This window comes from Silene latifolia, chromosome 8 (assembly GCF_048544455.1).
Source record: "Silene latifolia isolate original U9 population chromosome 8, ASM4854445v1, whole genome shotgun sequence".
NCBI classification, from domain to species: domain Eukaryota; kingdom Viridiplantae; phylum Streptophyta; class Magnoliopsida; order Caryophyllales; family Caryophyllaceae; genus Silene; species Silene latifolia.
Window position 1 is genome coordinate 42,608,431 of NC_133533.1, and position 17,542 is coordinate 42,625,972.

General features: G+C 36.6%; 1 protein-coding gene and 1 non-coding gene across 2 annotated transcripts; one reads left to right on the plus strand and one right to left on the minus strand.

Moving 5' to 3' along the window:
* Nucleotides 1–611: 611 nt before the first annotated feature.
* On the plus strand, nt 612–2,726 carry LOC141595093 (uncharacterized). Its single transcript, XM_074415066.1, has one exon. It carries the CDS (start codon nt 612–614, stop codon nt 2,724–2,726), a length of 2,115 nt encoding a protein of 704 aa, XP_074271167.1.
* An 11,691-nt stretch (nt 2,727–14,417) lies between these two features.
* LOC141597739 (small nucleolar RNA R71) lies at nt 14,418–14,526 on the minus strand. Its single transcript, XR_012522958.1, has one exon. It is a non-coding gene; the product is annotated as a small nucleolar RNA R71 (small nucleolar RNA).
* Nucleotides 14,527–17,542: the final 3,016 nt, after the last annotated feature.

The following is a 17,542-nucleotide window of genomic DNA, read 5'->3' on the forward strand; positions in this document are numbered from 1 at the left end:
AAGAAATGTTGCATCCAGTAACTAGGAGTGCCATAAACAGTAGATGAACTGATGAGTATTGCATCTGGATTCCACCTATATAATTGACAAGTTTTACGAATTAAAGATATAAGAACTCTTATAACATTGATGTAGAACACAATTTATTTCTTGTTCTTAATTCACTGACCATTAAAAGATCAAATTCAAGTTTAGGATTCATCCAAGGGCATCTTAGCTGATCATTAATGAAAATAACAAGCAAGGAAAGATAACTAGCCTTCACATTGATGTAGAACACAATTTATTTCTTGTTCTGCAAATGCAACTCTTATCTTCACATACAGAAACAAACAATTCCTACAACCGGTTTTAAATTCTAACTGGTTTCTTATTAATGGTGTCTTTCATTTTTTTTTTTTTTTTTTGTAGTACTGGTGTCTAGGAACACAAAAAATATTGTCGGATAACTAGCCTTCTAAAAGGGACTCAAACATAAAAATTGACACAATCAAATTATATTAATAAACCATCTTATATTAAATTAAGTACATCACATAATTCAATTTTTGAAATGATTATATATGGAAGAAGTTGCTAATAACTTAATGTATGATTGTGTTAATTAGAGTATGGATCGAAGTTGGATGTATGGAAAGCGGGACTTTGAGTTTATGTCAAGGCTTGATGAATTTATTAGTCATGCTGTTGAACTCCAAAGACTATGTGGAGATGGCGAACAACTTTTATGCCCGTGTAGCGTGTGTAAGAATCGGATCAAGATAAGTTCTGTAAGTGAAATGCGAAGACACTTGATAATGAAGGGTTTTAAACCAGATTATAGCGTGTGGATATGGCATGGAGAGAAAGATAATGACTGTCATGCTAGTACGAGGGCCATAAATCTAGGGATCAATGTTGATAATGTGGATGATTTTGAGATTGATGATGTGTCTTATAGTAACAAGGAGGTTCATAAGGATGCTCATGTTATGTATAAAAATGTAGAAGATAAGAATATTGATAGAATGATGGATGATCTAGAAAACGATTTTCTAGAGTGTCCTGAAATTTTTCAGGGGTTAGTGAGTGATAATAAGAAGCCGTTATATCCCGGTTGCTCTAAATATACTCGTTTGTCAGCTGTCTTAAAGTTGTATACTCTTAAAGCTGGAAATGGGTGGAGTGACAAAAGTTTTACTGCTTTAGTAAAACTATTGTCAGACATGTTGCCAGAAGGTAATGAGCTTCCCACCAACACTTATCGATGTAAGAAAATATTGTGTCCACTTGCCACGAATTACCAAAAAATACATGCATGCCCACAGGATTGCATATTGTACCGAAAAAATTACAGTGACCTAGACGAGTATCCACGATGTAAATCGCCAAGGTACAAGCTCAAAGAAAATCCTCACAGTCGTAAGAAAGGTGGTCCGGTAAAGACCTTATGGTATTTGCCAATTATACCAAAATTCAAGCGTATATTTGCAAATCCGAAGGATGCAGAGTATATGGTGTGGCATCAGAATGGGAGGAATAAAGACGGAAAATTGCGACATGTGGCTGATGCTTCTCAGTGGAGAAATATTGACAGAGATTTTTCAGATTTTGGCAGAGAACCTAGGAATTTAAGACTAGGACTTTGCACTGATGGAATTAATCCCTTTGGGACGTTAAGTACCCAACATAGTACTTGGCCAATAATGTTAGTGATTTATAATCTCCCTCCTTGGCTTACCACAAAGAGTAAATACATTTTATTGACAATGCTAATATCGGGCCCTAAACAACCTGGTAATGACATTGATGTGTATCTAGCACCGTTAATAGAAGATTTGAAATTACTATGGGATGTTGGAGTAGAGGTGTTTGATGCAGCTAGCGGTTCAAGATTCCAAATTCATGCTATGTTGTATTGCACAATTAATGATTTTTCTGCTTATGGAAACCTGTCGGGGTATAGGTTGAAAACTGATAAAGGGTATCCGGTATGTGGCGATGACACCGAGTCTGAATGGCTTGAGAACAGTGGAAAATATTCATACAGCGGTGGTCGACGATTTCTAGAATTGGGCCATGCTTATCGTAAGAGGAAGAAGGCATTCTATGGTAAAATCGAGCGCCGATCAGCCCCCTTGTTTCTGAGTGGAAAAGAGTATCATGAAAAAGTTAAGAATATCAATACAGAGTTTGGAAAACCGTACATACCACCACTGGAAGGGGTTTACCACACAAAGAAGTCCATCTTTTGGGACCTACCTTATTGGGAACATTTGTCTGTTAGGCATTGTATTGATGTCATGCATGTTGAGAAGAACGTATTTGATAGTATCATAGGCACTTTGTTGAACATTCCTAATAAGACTAAGGATGGCGTCAAAGCGAGATATGATATGGTTGCTAGGGGGCGTTTTGAGGTAAATCCAATTGAAAAGGGGAAACGTACATACTTACCTCCAACTTGCACAACTTTGTCAAGAGATGAGAAGATGGCGGTGTGCGAGTCTTTAAAGGGTTTGAAGGTTCCGTATGGGTATTCCTCTAACATAAGTCGTCTTGTTTCAATGAAAGATTTGAAACTAGTGGGCTTGAAATCCCATGATTACCATGTTTTGTTAACCCAACTATTACCCGTGGCTATCCGATCTATTTTACCTAAGCATGTTAGACAAGTGATCACAAAGCTATGCAAATTCTTCAATGCAATTAATTCAAAAGACATTGATCCAGAGACTTTTGGATGAACTACAAGCCGATGTTGTGGTCACACTTTGTGAACTTGAAATGTATTTTCCTATCAGTTTTTTTGATATTATGGTTCACTTGATTATTCATTTAGTGAGAGAAATAAAGCTTTGTGGTCCGGTGTTCCTGAGAAATATGTGGGCGATGGAACGGAAGATGGGGACCTACAAGAGACGAATGAAGAATCGGTACCGTCCCGAAGGTAGTATCGTTGAAGCAACAGTTGCTTGTGAGACACTTGGTTTCTGCCAAGATTATTTGACGAGTCTCCAACCTATTGGACTTCCTACATCTCGACATGAGGGAAGACTTCAAGGTAAGGGTACTTTGGGAAAGAAAGTTATTAGTGGCGATCATGAATCTTTTAACATGGCACATTTGTATGTTTTGCAACACATGACAGAAGTTCACCCATATTTAAATGCTCACTTTGCATTAATAAAGAGATAAAATCCACATAAACGTGAAGCTTGGTTGATGAGTGAACATAATAGAAGTTTTGCCCATTGGTTCAAAGAAAAGGTGATGAATGAGTTGTCAAACAAAACACATAATGTGAGTGATAATCTACGATGGTTAGCATATGGCCCGAAGCCTAACGTCTTATCTTATGAAGGGAAGCATTAGGGAAGCCGGAACATAATGGAAGAACAAGAGGAGTTGGTGGAAATGTTGGTCTCCAAACATATTTCGGAAAACCAACGAGTCGAGGTTCAAATGCAAAGATTTATACTGAGGATGACATGAAATTGCTATTGGAGAAGGTGAAAAGAGAAGCTACGGAGGAGATGAATGCCATGATGGAGAAGAAATGGGCAGACTTTATGGGTAAAACACCTTCTCCTAACGAAAATGCGGTAGCTTCCACTAAGTATTCTTTGTCGCAACGACAAGAACATAGTAGTTCTCATTCGACACATCATATTGACCCTTTTATTGAATTAAAGGTAATACCATTATTATATATCTTGCTAGAAAATATTGTTATTGGGCTGACTTTATTTGTTTTAATTATATTGTTGGTCATTTTATAATGTGATTACAGGAAGCTGTTCATTGTTGACTTGTTGTGCATATGAATGGGGAATTGATCATTGTTGCTGAAGGGATGGTTTCACCATGGGTAGAAGGAAAAACTGTACACAACAAACCATTAACCATGGAAAATGCTCATGTTTCCATTAACAGTGTTATTCGACCAGATGCACCACTTCCATTACCATGGAACGGATCCACAAATGTCGGTGATGCGGAAGGAAGTTTTGCATTATGGCCTAAATTTTTGATTTTAATGGCAAACGAGGTAAATACAAGTACAACCAAATTATAATTTTTATAGTTTTTGATATTAACATATTACCAAGCCTTCTATTTTCATAATCAATTTACTATTTGTATTCAAATTTTTGTTTAAAGGTCAAATCTAGTAATGAAAAGAAGAGAAAAGACAATGTCAAAGACACGACAGAGTCCGCTAATAAAGTTCGAAAGCTTGTAAGTTCTATCCGTTTTTTATGTTAATGCGGATTAATATGAACTGGATCATCAATTATTTTATGAATATATTACAATTGTTTAATTTGAAGGACAAGTCTCTTGAACATACCAAAGGAAAAGACAAAACTCAAGGTGAGGAGTACGACAAGAGACCTCTCAATGTGATAGAAGTACATGAATTGGATCATGATTGCCAAGCCTTGGAAAAAAAGTTATGTTCCTTGCCTAAAGATGAAGTCATTAAGATGGTGATCGATGAGTCGGTTTATAATTATAGAGAAGGTAACATGGTAATCTACTTAACCGTTGTTGAAATTAGGCAGATGTTCAGAAGTCAATGGTTAAATATTCATGTGCTTCAAGTTTGGGGGAGGTATGTAAAATTCTATATTACTCATTTTTTAGATATTGATCTATATTATTACCTATTACACCCATATTGTGTTGAAATTGTAGTTTCTTATATCAATGTGCGACTGAAATCGAAGCAACGAAAGTCGTTGGATTCATGTGTCCTGTAAAACTCTTGGATTACATGCATAATACGCGTCAATGTGAAGATTATATAATGCATGTCCTGAAGATTCAAGAGGACAAGAAATATATCATGGGTGCATTTTATGAAGGGTAATTATTCAAATTTTTATGATTTATGTTATTTGTTACTTCCTAATATTAACTTTAAGTATAAATTTCAATGCATAGAAATCATTGGATGTTGATTGTTGTTTGCTTGGGGTTGAACACGGTGTATATTTTGGATTCACAAAAAAGGACACCAAAGAAGTTGAGCATAAAAGGGAGGTTAAAAGCGGCTTGGATTATACATTGTGTTAATGGAGGAAGGCGTAATTTTGCTAAAAAGAATCAACTTCAGATCAAAGTGATTGATGTAAGTCAGCATTAACTACTTTTTTCAACTAGTTAATATCATATTCCAAATATAGTTTAATTAATAATATACTATTTTATATATTTAGTGTCCCCAACAACCACAAGATTACGAATGTGGTTATTATGTCATGAAATGGATGTATAACATAGCATTCTATTACTTAAAGGGCGATGAGGAAAAATTTGAGAAGGTATTTCTTATTTTAAGTATAAATTTTTATAGTTTATTTATTTTCTTATTTTTAAAACAATATCTCATTATTGATTTTTTTAAATGTAGATTCTTGCAGATTCAACCATGTCAGTAGAAGATATAAATGAAGTTAAAGAGGTGTGGGCTACAAAATGTTTAGAGAACATGTAGCATAGATTAGTTTGTTATTCCTTTTTTGGAGAACATTGTTGCTTTTTTTTTTTTGGAGAACATTGATGTTGTTATGTCGGATGGATGCGTTATTGGAAAACATTGGTGTTATTGTTTTGTTGGATAAGAATATGAGATGAATGGTTGTTACGAAGCTATTGTATGGAACATTTTGTTGGGGAGTTGATTGCAATTTTTTGCAGGTATTCTTGCATCAATATTTATATTGGGTTAGCATCAATTTATGGGGAGGTGCTGTCAAAATTTAGCTAGCTAATTTGTATTTTTAAAAAAAAAGATAAATGTATAGTGACGGTTCTAAAATTGGGAAAGACATAATAATTTGCTTATACAATGTCAAATTTTACTTTAAAACCGACACATTAAGTAACTATATCGTGGCGGTTTTAGATTTAAAACAGGCATCATAGGTTACTCTATAATGGCGGTTTCAGACTTAGAACTGACACCATAGCATAACATAAGGTGGCGGTTTTCGACGTATAACCGACATCATAGCTTAACCTAAGGTGGCGGTTTCAAACTCACAACCGACACCATAGCGTACCCTACGGTGGCGGTTTTACAACCGACATAAAAAATAAATGACCCCAGCAATCATGTCGCTTTGAAACTGCCACTAATACGCTATTAGAACAGCCATTATAGGGTATAATTCCACTAGTGCAGGTATGCTCATAAGTAACGATTCTCGGTGCTTTTGAGAACTCATTAGTGAGCGTGGTGAAAATCTTGTTTGCACCTTGGGCAATGAAGCGTCTTTGCAAATTGGTTTTCGTTGCAAAAATGAGTACGTTCTTTATCGCATCCGCTTCCATAACGAAGTCACTATAAGCAATTGACTCGTTAGCTCTTGCATTGGGGCCTGGGTTTGGCGGTATTGGCTCAATTAAGTACTTGAGCTTACCGTCGCAATGGCAAAAGATTCCGTAATGATGCCTCCCATCCGCAAAGTTGGACCCGTCATTTTTCGATCGTGTGAACGATTCATGTGGTCCATGAAAGCTTTTAGCCCAGACTCGCGTCCAAGTGTGGCACTTGGCATAGGGATTTCGTTATTTCCAGCCATTTGTTGTAACAAAGATTATCAATATAAAACGAATTCTACACTGCGAAAAGAAGAAAAATATAATAAGCATACTCATCGTTATGATTAAAGTCTAATGCAAAACTGTTATAAGCGAAGACTCAAGCATTTATACAATTGACCTCCCTCAAGAATTATATAAATGATCCCAAGACTCAATTATCTATAGTACATCATAATCTCGATAAACTCTTCGGATTATAATGTTGAGGTAAACTAAGTCAACACAAACTACTTACCCAACGCAGAAGGGGTCATATGGAGAGTAAGGTCTTATATGCCTACCGACGAAGAAGGAATTCATAGTTGTTTGGCCTATAAAGACTAGTCTTAATTTCAGTTTTAGAGGAAGATCCCATCAACTTTATTTTAATTCATTTTAAGTGAACTAATATCTAGCATGCGTGAACGAATAAACTAAGATGATGGCTTAAAATTGTGTGACATCTTTATGTCAATGAAAACTAATATCCAATCTATATGAGTCAATTTTCATGCATATAAGTAGGTGGTTTGGTTTAGGCGGAATATGATGCATTAACTATCATGTGAAGAAAAGCAATAAGAATGGAAAAACGTAAAACAAAAACAAAGTCCTAGTGTGGCCTATCTACCAAAATGAACATAAATACAACTTTGGAATCCTTCCTAGGACCCGAGAAGCTTGTCTTGATGTTCCATCTTGGTCCATGTAGCGGAAGTGAGCAATCCAATCTCCATCTTTAGTCTTCTTAAAATTACAATTAATAAATTACAAAATAAACCTATTTACATTCTAATTTCAAAAACAATACAAAAGAAAAATAAAGGAGATTCGAGATCTAAAAATTACATTAAAATTATGTTTCCATCATTACGAAAACATAATTAACTAAGGCCACACTAGGTAATACAAAATTACAACCGATTGCAAAAATACGTAAATAAAACCATTCAACGATTCATTCAACTAAATAAAAATGCATCAACTATAAATTAAACATTCAAGACATAATTCCTTAATTATGTAGAGTAATTTATCCAAACCACCTATTTAAATGTCAAATTATGTGACAATTCCTCAATTACTCACAATAATTTCAATCTTAATACATATTAATCTTGTAATATGAATTAATATAACATTATTTTAAACCTCTTTAAAATAAGTTGGGTATCTTTAATTTGTGAACTTTTTCACAATAAACAATCATACATTATAAAAATAATGTATAATTATAATTGGCCAAAATAAAAAATAAATTTTTCAATGCTCTCGGCATTCCCACAAAACCGGAAAAAAAAAACAGAATTTTTTTTTCTTTTTCTCTCGGCATTTCCACAAAACCAAAAAAAAAAACAGAAAAAAAATAAAAAAATTTCCCTCGGCATTTCCACAAAAACGTAAAAAAAAAAACAGATTTTTTTTTCTTTTTCTGTCGGCAATTCCACAAAAACGAAAAAAGAGAATTTTTTTTTCTTAATCGAAAACAACCACTTTTATATGAACAATTTGTTTAAAGTTGCTAGTAGAACAAGATTGGCATAATCAACATCTTATTAATTTAAACATATATTCAAACTAGATGATTCAATTTAACCTCTTAAAATGAATATCTAAATCATGATTAAATCGATTATCCGGATATTTGATTCATCACAATTGATTTGAACATTATTAAATTTAATGCATCATGATTATAAATATTAATTTAAAACCATGTATGCCAAAAACTATATAGCAAAACAAATGAACATCAACAATCAAAACGATTTCCATTTACATTTTAATTTAATTCTTATTAAATCAAAACATCTACAAATTTATCATATTATCATCTTAACAAATTAAAACAACAATATGAATAAATCAAATGGAAACAAAACATAAAAAAAAACAAAAAACTCTCGGCTGAAAAAAAAAAAAATTCATTCGGCAAAAACAAAAAATGATGATTCGGCCGAATAGATTTTTTTTTTCTTCAAATTTTTTTTTGTTTAAATTCATTTATGAAAATCATATAAAATAATTTCGTGGCCTATGCTCTGATACCACTTGTGGGAAATATCGGTATACTTCCTCTAAAATTCGGATTATAACGAAATAATAATTATGAAAAACTAGTCATAAACGAATTTACATAAACAAAAAGAATAGAGATTTAGAATCAACCTTTGGTCCTAGCAATATGGCCTAAGAACAATATCGAAATCGATATTCTCCTAATTGTTGCACCCAAAATGTTATGAGAAATGCCTCTTTTCTTTGCTAGAATAAGAACCCTAATTTCACCTAATTTTAGAGTAATTTTAGGGTTTTTGATGAGAGATTTTTAGGTCAAAAATAAGTGAATAAAAATGATCCTCCTTTTTACCTAACATAACCGAAAAAGGAGAGAAATGGGGAAGATAATTTTTTTCTCTTTTCTTTTTTTTGAGCCGTGTAACACCTCAAATAAGGAGAGAAAAGTCTCCTTATTTTTGGTAATTATCCTAATGTATATAATGTGTATAATTTTTTATCAATTGTCAATTATGTCAACATGTATTTAATAAGTCCACAAACAACAGTTTGCAGTCGATTTATTAATACCGGTATGTCAACATTTATTATGACAATATCGTATAATATATACATTAATTATAAATATCGCATATTTATAATTTGCTTATTAAATATAACTGGTTACGTTTAATTACGAATTAACATCTTAATTCGTTTAAGCTAACATTATATACATTAATTAAATATAACAGTTTATATTCAATTTAAGAATTAACAGTTAATTCGTCTCATCTAATATTATTTAACTGTATTAAATAATCGTCTCATCATCACATTGACTAACTATTTAGTCAAATACATGGACTAACCTTTTAGTCATATAAGGCATCAATGTGATTATATTTTCATACAATCACATCTCTCAAACACATCATTTAGGTGTGACTTTTAGGGACCAGTTGATCACCGCCATCAGTATGATAATAACGTCAAACTTCTAGCAAGCCAACCGTTATTAAGTAAACGTTAATCAACTGATAAAATACTAAGTATACCCTTGTGAACCTATAAGAGATTTATATACGTTATCACACTAACTGTGGAGGACACAGGCTCCATCCTGTTCGACCCTCGCAATACTACAACGGGCAACCGTACACTTGCGGGGTTATAAATATATAGCCACATTGTAAATCATCCATCCTGCAACATCATTATTCATCACATATTGTCATATATGAACTACTTCCTTTTTCCACCACATCATTCATCTTCTCATGTACTTTTCCAACAATTCCAAACATCATTGTAAACCAACTATTATGCAACATGTTTATTCGCAACACTTTCCCATTCCACCACAATCATTTTCCAACATTTCTATACAACACATCATCCAACATACGCAATAGAACATTAACAAACACATAGCGATCCCATGACACCCCATATTGACCGGTTTAAAGTTGTAGGGCGAGTTCGCGACTTTAGGACGTCTCCCAAGTCTTTGCATTAGCTCCTAACAACTCCTACCCGCGTTCATTTTATTTTGACTCTCTAAGTTCATTGGGTTCATTAGTTACAGGTTCCAAAATCGTCGCTCTGATACCACTTTGTAACACCCCCATACTCCAAGTGCCTTACCAGGACCACTTAAGGCATGAAAGTGTTACCATCTCGGTTACCCGAGGCAATGTATATCAAATTGACCATAAAAGAACATACTTTAGATAATTAAGTTAAACGATTACATAACCAAAACTGTAAAGTGAAATACAATTGTTCTCAAACTATAAACCAACTAAGTGAATATGTCTTAACAAACACAGCGGAAGACTAAAGACTCTGATATGTGATGACTCCATCCCCAGCTAGATCCCGCGTGTATCCAAGATATACCTGTCAAACAACTGCTCACCACCCCCGAATGGATCACCACAGTTTTTAAAACATTTAAACGGGGTCAGTACTGATTACACAAAGCAAACAGCTGCAATAAAACAATACCACAACCAATTCAATCAACCCAAACTCCATCTCATCACCACACACCTGACTACACACTAAAGTGTGTAGCCCTGCCAGATTATCCATTGCAACAGGTAATCCTCACCGCCAGTGGGGACCGCAGCCGTTCCCACCTAAGCCCCGCTCATCTCATCCGAGCGATAAACCCATGTTCATTAATGTTCACATCCCCTCTGTGGCGGGTTCCACAGAGGCAAATCAAGGGCATGAAGCCACTCCCACAAGTGACTCCACTCGGCCAGGGGACGCACCCGAAGATCACGCGACGATTATACGATAATCACAATACACTACCAACAATCACCAAATCAGAATCCAATACCAATACGTTATACAACAACAACAATCAATTACCAACAACCATGTAACCAATACTGAGTAAGGAAACCTTACCTGGAATAGCAGCCACAAGACCGTCACAGTAGCTAAACAGTAATGTTCCTCTACGAATCCTCCTCCTATAACACATATTCACATAATTATCACCCAATCCATATAATACACCCAAAACCCCCAAATTTACCCAATTAGGGTTTTAACCAAACTCAAAGAAACAACATAAAAACTATACAAGGATCTTACCCTCTTCATGACGAACTCAACGACGTAAAGAACACGACGATCCGACCACCTTAGCCTTTGGGATTTGTTAATAACGTGACGAATGCGAACTACGTAACTTTTTTCTCTTCTCTTGAAAGGTTTTAAGGAGTAAAAATGATTAAGAACAATGACGGAAGCCTTTTATATTAATCTCGCGTTATTAACAAAATCCGGCTAAAACAACCCGTAAAACACAGTTACTCGATCGAGTAAGTAACTTACTCGATCGAGTGACCCTTACTCGATCGAGTCCCCAACTTACTCGATCGAGTACCCTATAGGCAGACTACTGTTTTGCGTAAAAAGCTACTTACTCGACAGAGTAAGTCCCACTTAACAGTGTACCCATAGACATAGAAAACCGTAGTATTACATTTAGTCTTTTTTCAGTTACTTTTGTAAAAAAAAAAAAAAAAAAAAAAAGGGCGATGTAATCCAAGTTTTAATTCAATCCCCCTTCTCTCTCTAACTGCTTCCATATTACGCCTGTAATACCCGAATATTGTGGGACCCCGTATAAGAGAACTTGGGATGCATGATAGGCACTTGGGTTAAGGAGTGACCTTACAGTGGATATAGTGGAATGTTGGAGAGACTTAGTGAGTGTACACTAGACCTAGTAGGACTCGGACTAGACCTAGTAGGGCTGCAGTGGACCGAGCAGAGGGTTTACTTGATCGAGTGGATGGCACTCAGCTGAGTGGAGGAGCACTCGACCGAGTGAGTGGCACTCGACCGAGTGCCACTGAAAAGTACCCGATAAACACCAATTTTGGGATCTTACCTTATCTTATCCAAATCATTTAATTCTTCTTCCTTCTTACTCCAAATCCTCTCCATTCTCTCTAAAACCCTCACAAATACCTTCCTAATGAGATTCAAGATTGGACTAAGGGATTGCTCATCTTATTCTTCTTTCCTCCCACCTTGTAAGTTGAGATCTACCCTTCTCTATTTAGTATGAATCCTAACTTTTGGGGGTTTTATTTTAGGTAATTAATTAGTAATAGTATATGTAATATGGATAATAATAAGGCGTTTTGGAGTGTATAATAGTGTAGGATGTATTTGTGATAGTATTATGTGGTTTGTATAGGATGAGACGGTTTCATGAGACGGAATCGGGTCGGATTCGAGTAGCTTATGAAGATATGCTAAAAGGTAGGTTTATCCTACTCGGTTTCAATAATGTGTGTGTATATTTGAGTGTCTTTTACATCATTTTCATAATATGAGTCGTATTGCATCACATGGTAGTATTCAAGGATCTTGGGGAGTATCTTATGTTATCGGAAATGCGTTATAACATGATATTGGCTAGATCTGTTCAAGTGCGGGCTTGGGCCGGACATGGTTCGGGCCGTTGATACGTGCATATTCTATAAACTTTATTTGCAGTTTTGGCACGTATTTCCATGCATAATTGTTAGCTTAAAGCTACTATTTCTCCCGAAACGGTTTACTTTGCATTTTCTATGATTTATTGTAGGAATGAGTGGAAGTGAGCTAAATCAAGCCTAAACCGTCCTCCGGAGGCAACTTCAGGGAAGCTTGGAAGAAGGGATGCGGATTCACTCACCTTGGGATGCGTGCATTGGAGTGAAGAGCTGATTTAAAGAGAGAAAGAAGCCACTATACAGCTCAGTCCAGTCGATCGACTATGCTATACAGTCGATCGACCGTTGAAGTTCAGCAGAAGCTACTGTTCTGAATTGCCCAATCGATCGACCACGCTGACCGGTCGATCGACTAGTCTGCGAGCTGAGAATTAATTCTTCGTGTTAGACTTTTAAAAGCCCAATTTGTAATTAACTTTTGGCATCTTTTATCAGTAGAACGCAGCTATAATTTTAGGTTATGCTTTTCATTATTGAAGAATTCAGTTTAGATCTAGTTTGGAGGCAAAAAAGAGGGACGAAAAATCCCGAATTCATTTTACTTTGTTCATCATTTTAATTAGTAAGTTTTATGCAAATTCTTCCTTCTTTAAGTTCTTGTTATTTCAATTCTTGTTTTACCAATTTAATTCCAGCAATCCATCTCTTGTCTTTTGTCTTTAATTCAATTCAATTATGTCAATCTTGTTCTTTGCTTTCAATTTTACAATTGTTATAGTTTTAATTATGTGTAGCTAATTTTATTGATTGGGAACGAGGTGAGCCATGGCATAAATTAGGATTGTTTTGTTAGCATGAATTCTTCCGTATCGATCTTGTTGTCTTTTGATAAACCTTGTTACTAGATTGAAAGATTGGTAATTTTATTTATCATTAGATTTGGAATTTCCCTTGAGCGAAAGCTTTAAGAAATTCTAGGGAATTATAAGACCGTAATGTAGATTTGAGCATTGATCGAAAGGCTTGTCCATATTCCCTGAGACCATATTGTAAGACCTTTGCTACCTTATTGACCTGACCTTAGCCATGGTGAACCGAAGTTCCCGATCTTCTTTTTATCTTGTTGAGAAATTTCATATTTAGCAATTAGTCATCAGAATTAACCAATTTCAAACCCCCACATTTAATTGTTACTTTTATAGACTGAAAATAGCAAACAAAATTAATCTTGTCTCTCTGTGGTTCGACCCTTACTATCACTAGCTATAGTTTTAGTTTGGAATTATAAATTTAATTTTGATACAAAACGACGATATCAAATTTTGGCGTCGTTGCCGGGGAGACGGTGTAATTCTATTTGCTTTATTTTTAGTTTATTTTTCTTGTCTCAAGGAAATTTGGTTCCTTGAGGCCGTTGCTTACCTTTGCTTCTAGTTTTGCTTTTGCACAGTTAGAAGACAGGTTTTTGAGAGGAAGGCTTGAGTACTCTCAGTTCTGCGAAAATGGCTACAATATATGATAATCTTCGGCCAAAGGAACACCATCTTCCAAAGGGGCACCAGTTACCTACCCTTACTACCGGTAACTTCGAATTTCGTTCCTCTTATATCGATTTAGTGGAGCGAAATCAGTTTGCTGGTTTACCAGATGAGGACCCCTTGAAGCATATGGAAATTTTCACAGACTACTACTATTCCATACCTATACCAGCTGGGGTGACTCAGGATGAAGTAAAGGGGGTGATGTTCTTATACTCCTTGAAGGATTCGGCACGAGATTGGTACCGCTACCTTGATAGGGTAGCAGCTGGAGTCACAGATTGGACATCTCTAGCATTAGCCTTTTACAAGAAGTACTTCCTGCTTTCAAAGACTGATGCCTTGAGGAGTAAAATTACAAATTTCCAGCAAGAAGCTGATGAGGGTTTTTGTGAGGCATGGGGACGTTTCAAAGGTTTGGTCCGAGCTGTCCCTCACCATGGCTTCTAGCAGTGGTATCTTTGCAACTTATTCTACAATGCTTTATATGATGATTACAAGGTCATCCTGGACGCAGGTGCGAATGGTAGGTTCCAAAACAATACCGGTCAGAATAGAGGTTGGAATACTATTGAGGAGATGGCGGTCCATATAGCTGATTTTGGGAGCTCACGTGGAAATTCACGAAAGCAAAGTGATGAAATGAGTACCGTTGTGACACTCATTACTTCTATTACTGCCCGTCTCGAGAGGCTCGAGGCCTCTGAAGCTTCCAAGGAAAGAGTTGAAATTCCTGTCCATAATTCAGATGAGATCGCGAAGTTGAGAGAAATGGTCCAAACTCTTTTGGTTCAAGTTGCGAATATAGAAGCAGCCGGGATTGAGTCCTCAAAGAATTTTGTGAAGCAGTTGGAGAATATAGAGGCTAAGCAAGTCGCCAATTCTTTAAGCAAATGTGAAGGGCCAATTGAAACGATTAATGCCATTAATCTCAGAAGTGGCCTCTCTTATGAAGGTCCCGACAAGCCAAGAGGAGACTCGGGAAATGATGAAGAAGCTTGTTTAATTTCTGGTGCAAAAACGAGCTCAATTGCCAGTACTGCTGGTCGATCGACCACTACTATCAGTCGATCGACTGGAGCGTCAGATGAAAAAGTTTCTGATCAGAAACTATTCACGCCCAGCATAAGCAGTCGATCGACTGAGACTCCTGACGAAGAAATCACTGTCCAGGAACTGTTCACACCCAGCCAGTTTGGTCGATCGACCACTCCTATCAGTCGATCGACTGGGTCTCCAGTGCAGGACGCAAATCCGTCAACTAGTTTGCATGATTCTTCACTCATTGATGATTTGACGGAAGTTTTAATCTTTCGGAAGCCGAAGTTTGCTGATCCTACGGCCAGTGTTGCAGTCCCGTATCCGGAGCGTTTAAAGAACACTAAGCTGGAGCGCAAGTTTGAAAAGATTTTGGAGATGGCCCAAAATCTCGAGGTAACAATTCCGTTCACTGATGTAATTACCCAGGTACCCTCTTACGCTAAATTTATGAAGGACATTTTAAATCGTAAGAGAAATTTTCGTGATGATGGTAATGTTGCTTTTGTGGAAGAATGCAATGCTCTTTCACAAATTAATATACCACCTAAATTGAAGGACCCGGGTAGTTTCTCTATTCCCTGCACTATAAGTAACCACGAAATTGGGAAGGCCCTTTGTGATTTAGGGGCCAGTGTCAGTGTCATGCCGTATTCTGTTTGTGAAAGGTTAAATATTGGTAGACTTAAGGTGACCGATATCACCGTTCAGATGGCAAATAGATCGACTCAGAGACCTATAGGAGTTCTAGAGGATGTACCCGTTCGAGTGGGTAAGTTTTTTATTCCTGTCGATTTCGTTGTTTTGGACATTGCAGAGGATAGTCAGATACCTATAATTTTAGGTAGACCATTTTTACATACAAAATGGCTGTAATAGATGTCAAACGCGGAATCATAACCTTAGAGGTAGGGGATGACACCATTGAGTTCAGTCTTGCTCGCAAGGCGACTGAATCTGCTGATGATGATACGTGTTATTCCATTGATATTGTTGACAGGGCTGTTAGTCATAATTGGAGGGAATCCTTAGCCAAGGATCCCTTAGCTAATCTAACTGGTTCAGATGAGTGTGCAGGTAATACTGATGGAGGATCTTTGAGGAGCCGGCCAACGAGAATTTGGTAAACACCGCTATTCCATTGAAGTTGATTATGTCTGTGCTGTAGAGGTAAAGGTACCTGAGCGTAAGCCACTTCCTCCCAATCTTAAGTATGTTTTTCTAGATGATACGGAGCAGTACCCACCTATTGTTAGTGCTAAGCTTAATGATGACCCGGTATGCCTTTGATGTGTCTCGCTTAAGAAAACAGGAAGGCTCTAGGTTACTCTTTGGATGACATTAAGGGCATCAGCCCTGATGTTTGTATGCACAGGATAGAGCTGGAAGAAGGCCACAAGCTTTACAGACAGGGTCAACGCAAGTTGAACCCGAAAATGCAGGAAGTTGTTATGGCTGAGGTGATGAAACTACTCGACGCAGGTATTATTTATATAGTTGGCAACTCCAAGTGGGTTAGCCCAGTTCAGGTAGTTCCGAAGAAAGGAGGGACTACTGTGGTTAAAAATGAGAAAAATGAATTAATACCAACACGAGTAGTGACAGGGTGGCGGATGTGCATTGATTATAGACAGTTGAATGTCGCCACCAAGAAAGACCACTTCCCTCTCTCTTTTGTTGACCAAATGACTGAAAGACTTGCTTCTAACAAATTTTTCTGTTTTCTAGACGGATATTCAGGGTTCTTTCAGATCCCTATTCATCCGGATGATCAGAGTAAGACCACTTTTACCTGTCCACAAGGTGTTTTTGCATATCGTAGGATGCCTTTCGGATTGTGTAACGCCCCTGCTACCTTTCAGAGGTGCATGATGGGGATTTTTTCTGATTATATAGAGAACATTATGGAAGTATTCATGGATGATTTCTCGGTTTATGGTAGTGACTTTGATCGTTGTTTAGCTAATCTTGATAAAGTCATGCAGCGTTGTATTGATGTTAATCTTGTTTTAAACTGGGAAAAGTGTCAGTTTATGGTCAATGAGGGAGTTGTGTTAGGGCATCTGATTTCTGATAAAGGTATACATGTTGACAAACCAAAAGTGCAGGTGATTGAGCAATTGCCTCCTCCCGTGAATGTTAAAGGAGTGAGGAGTTTCCTTGGTCACGCTGGTTTCTATCGGCGTTTCATTAAGGATTTTTCAAAAATTGCTAAACCACTTACACAATTGCTCCTTAAGGATGCTGTCTTTGAGTTTACTGATGAGTGCCTTTTAGCTTTTAACAGGTTGAAGGAGGCTCTAGTTTACGCACCAATCATTCAAACGATTGGGATCTCCCATTTGAGATCATGTGTGATGCCAGCGATTATGCAATTGGTGCGCTTTTGGGACAAATGAAAGAACAAAGCTTTGAATGCCATGT

Bases quoted from the DNA above. Each gene is read 5' to 3' on its own strand.
- LOC141595093 (XM_074415066.1), top strand. From the start codon at position 612: ATGGATCGAAGTTGGATGTATGGAAAGCGGGACTTTGAGTTTATGTCA.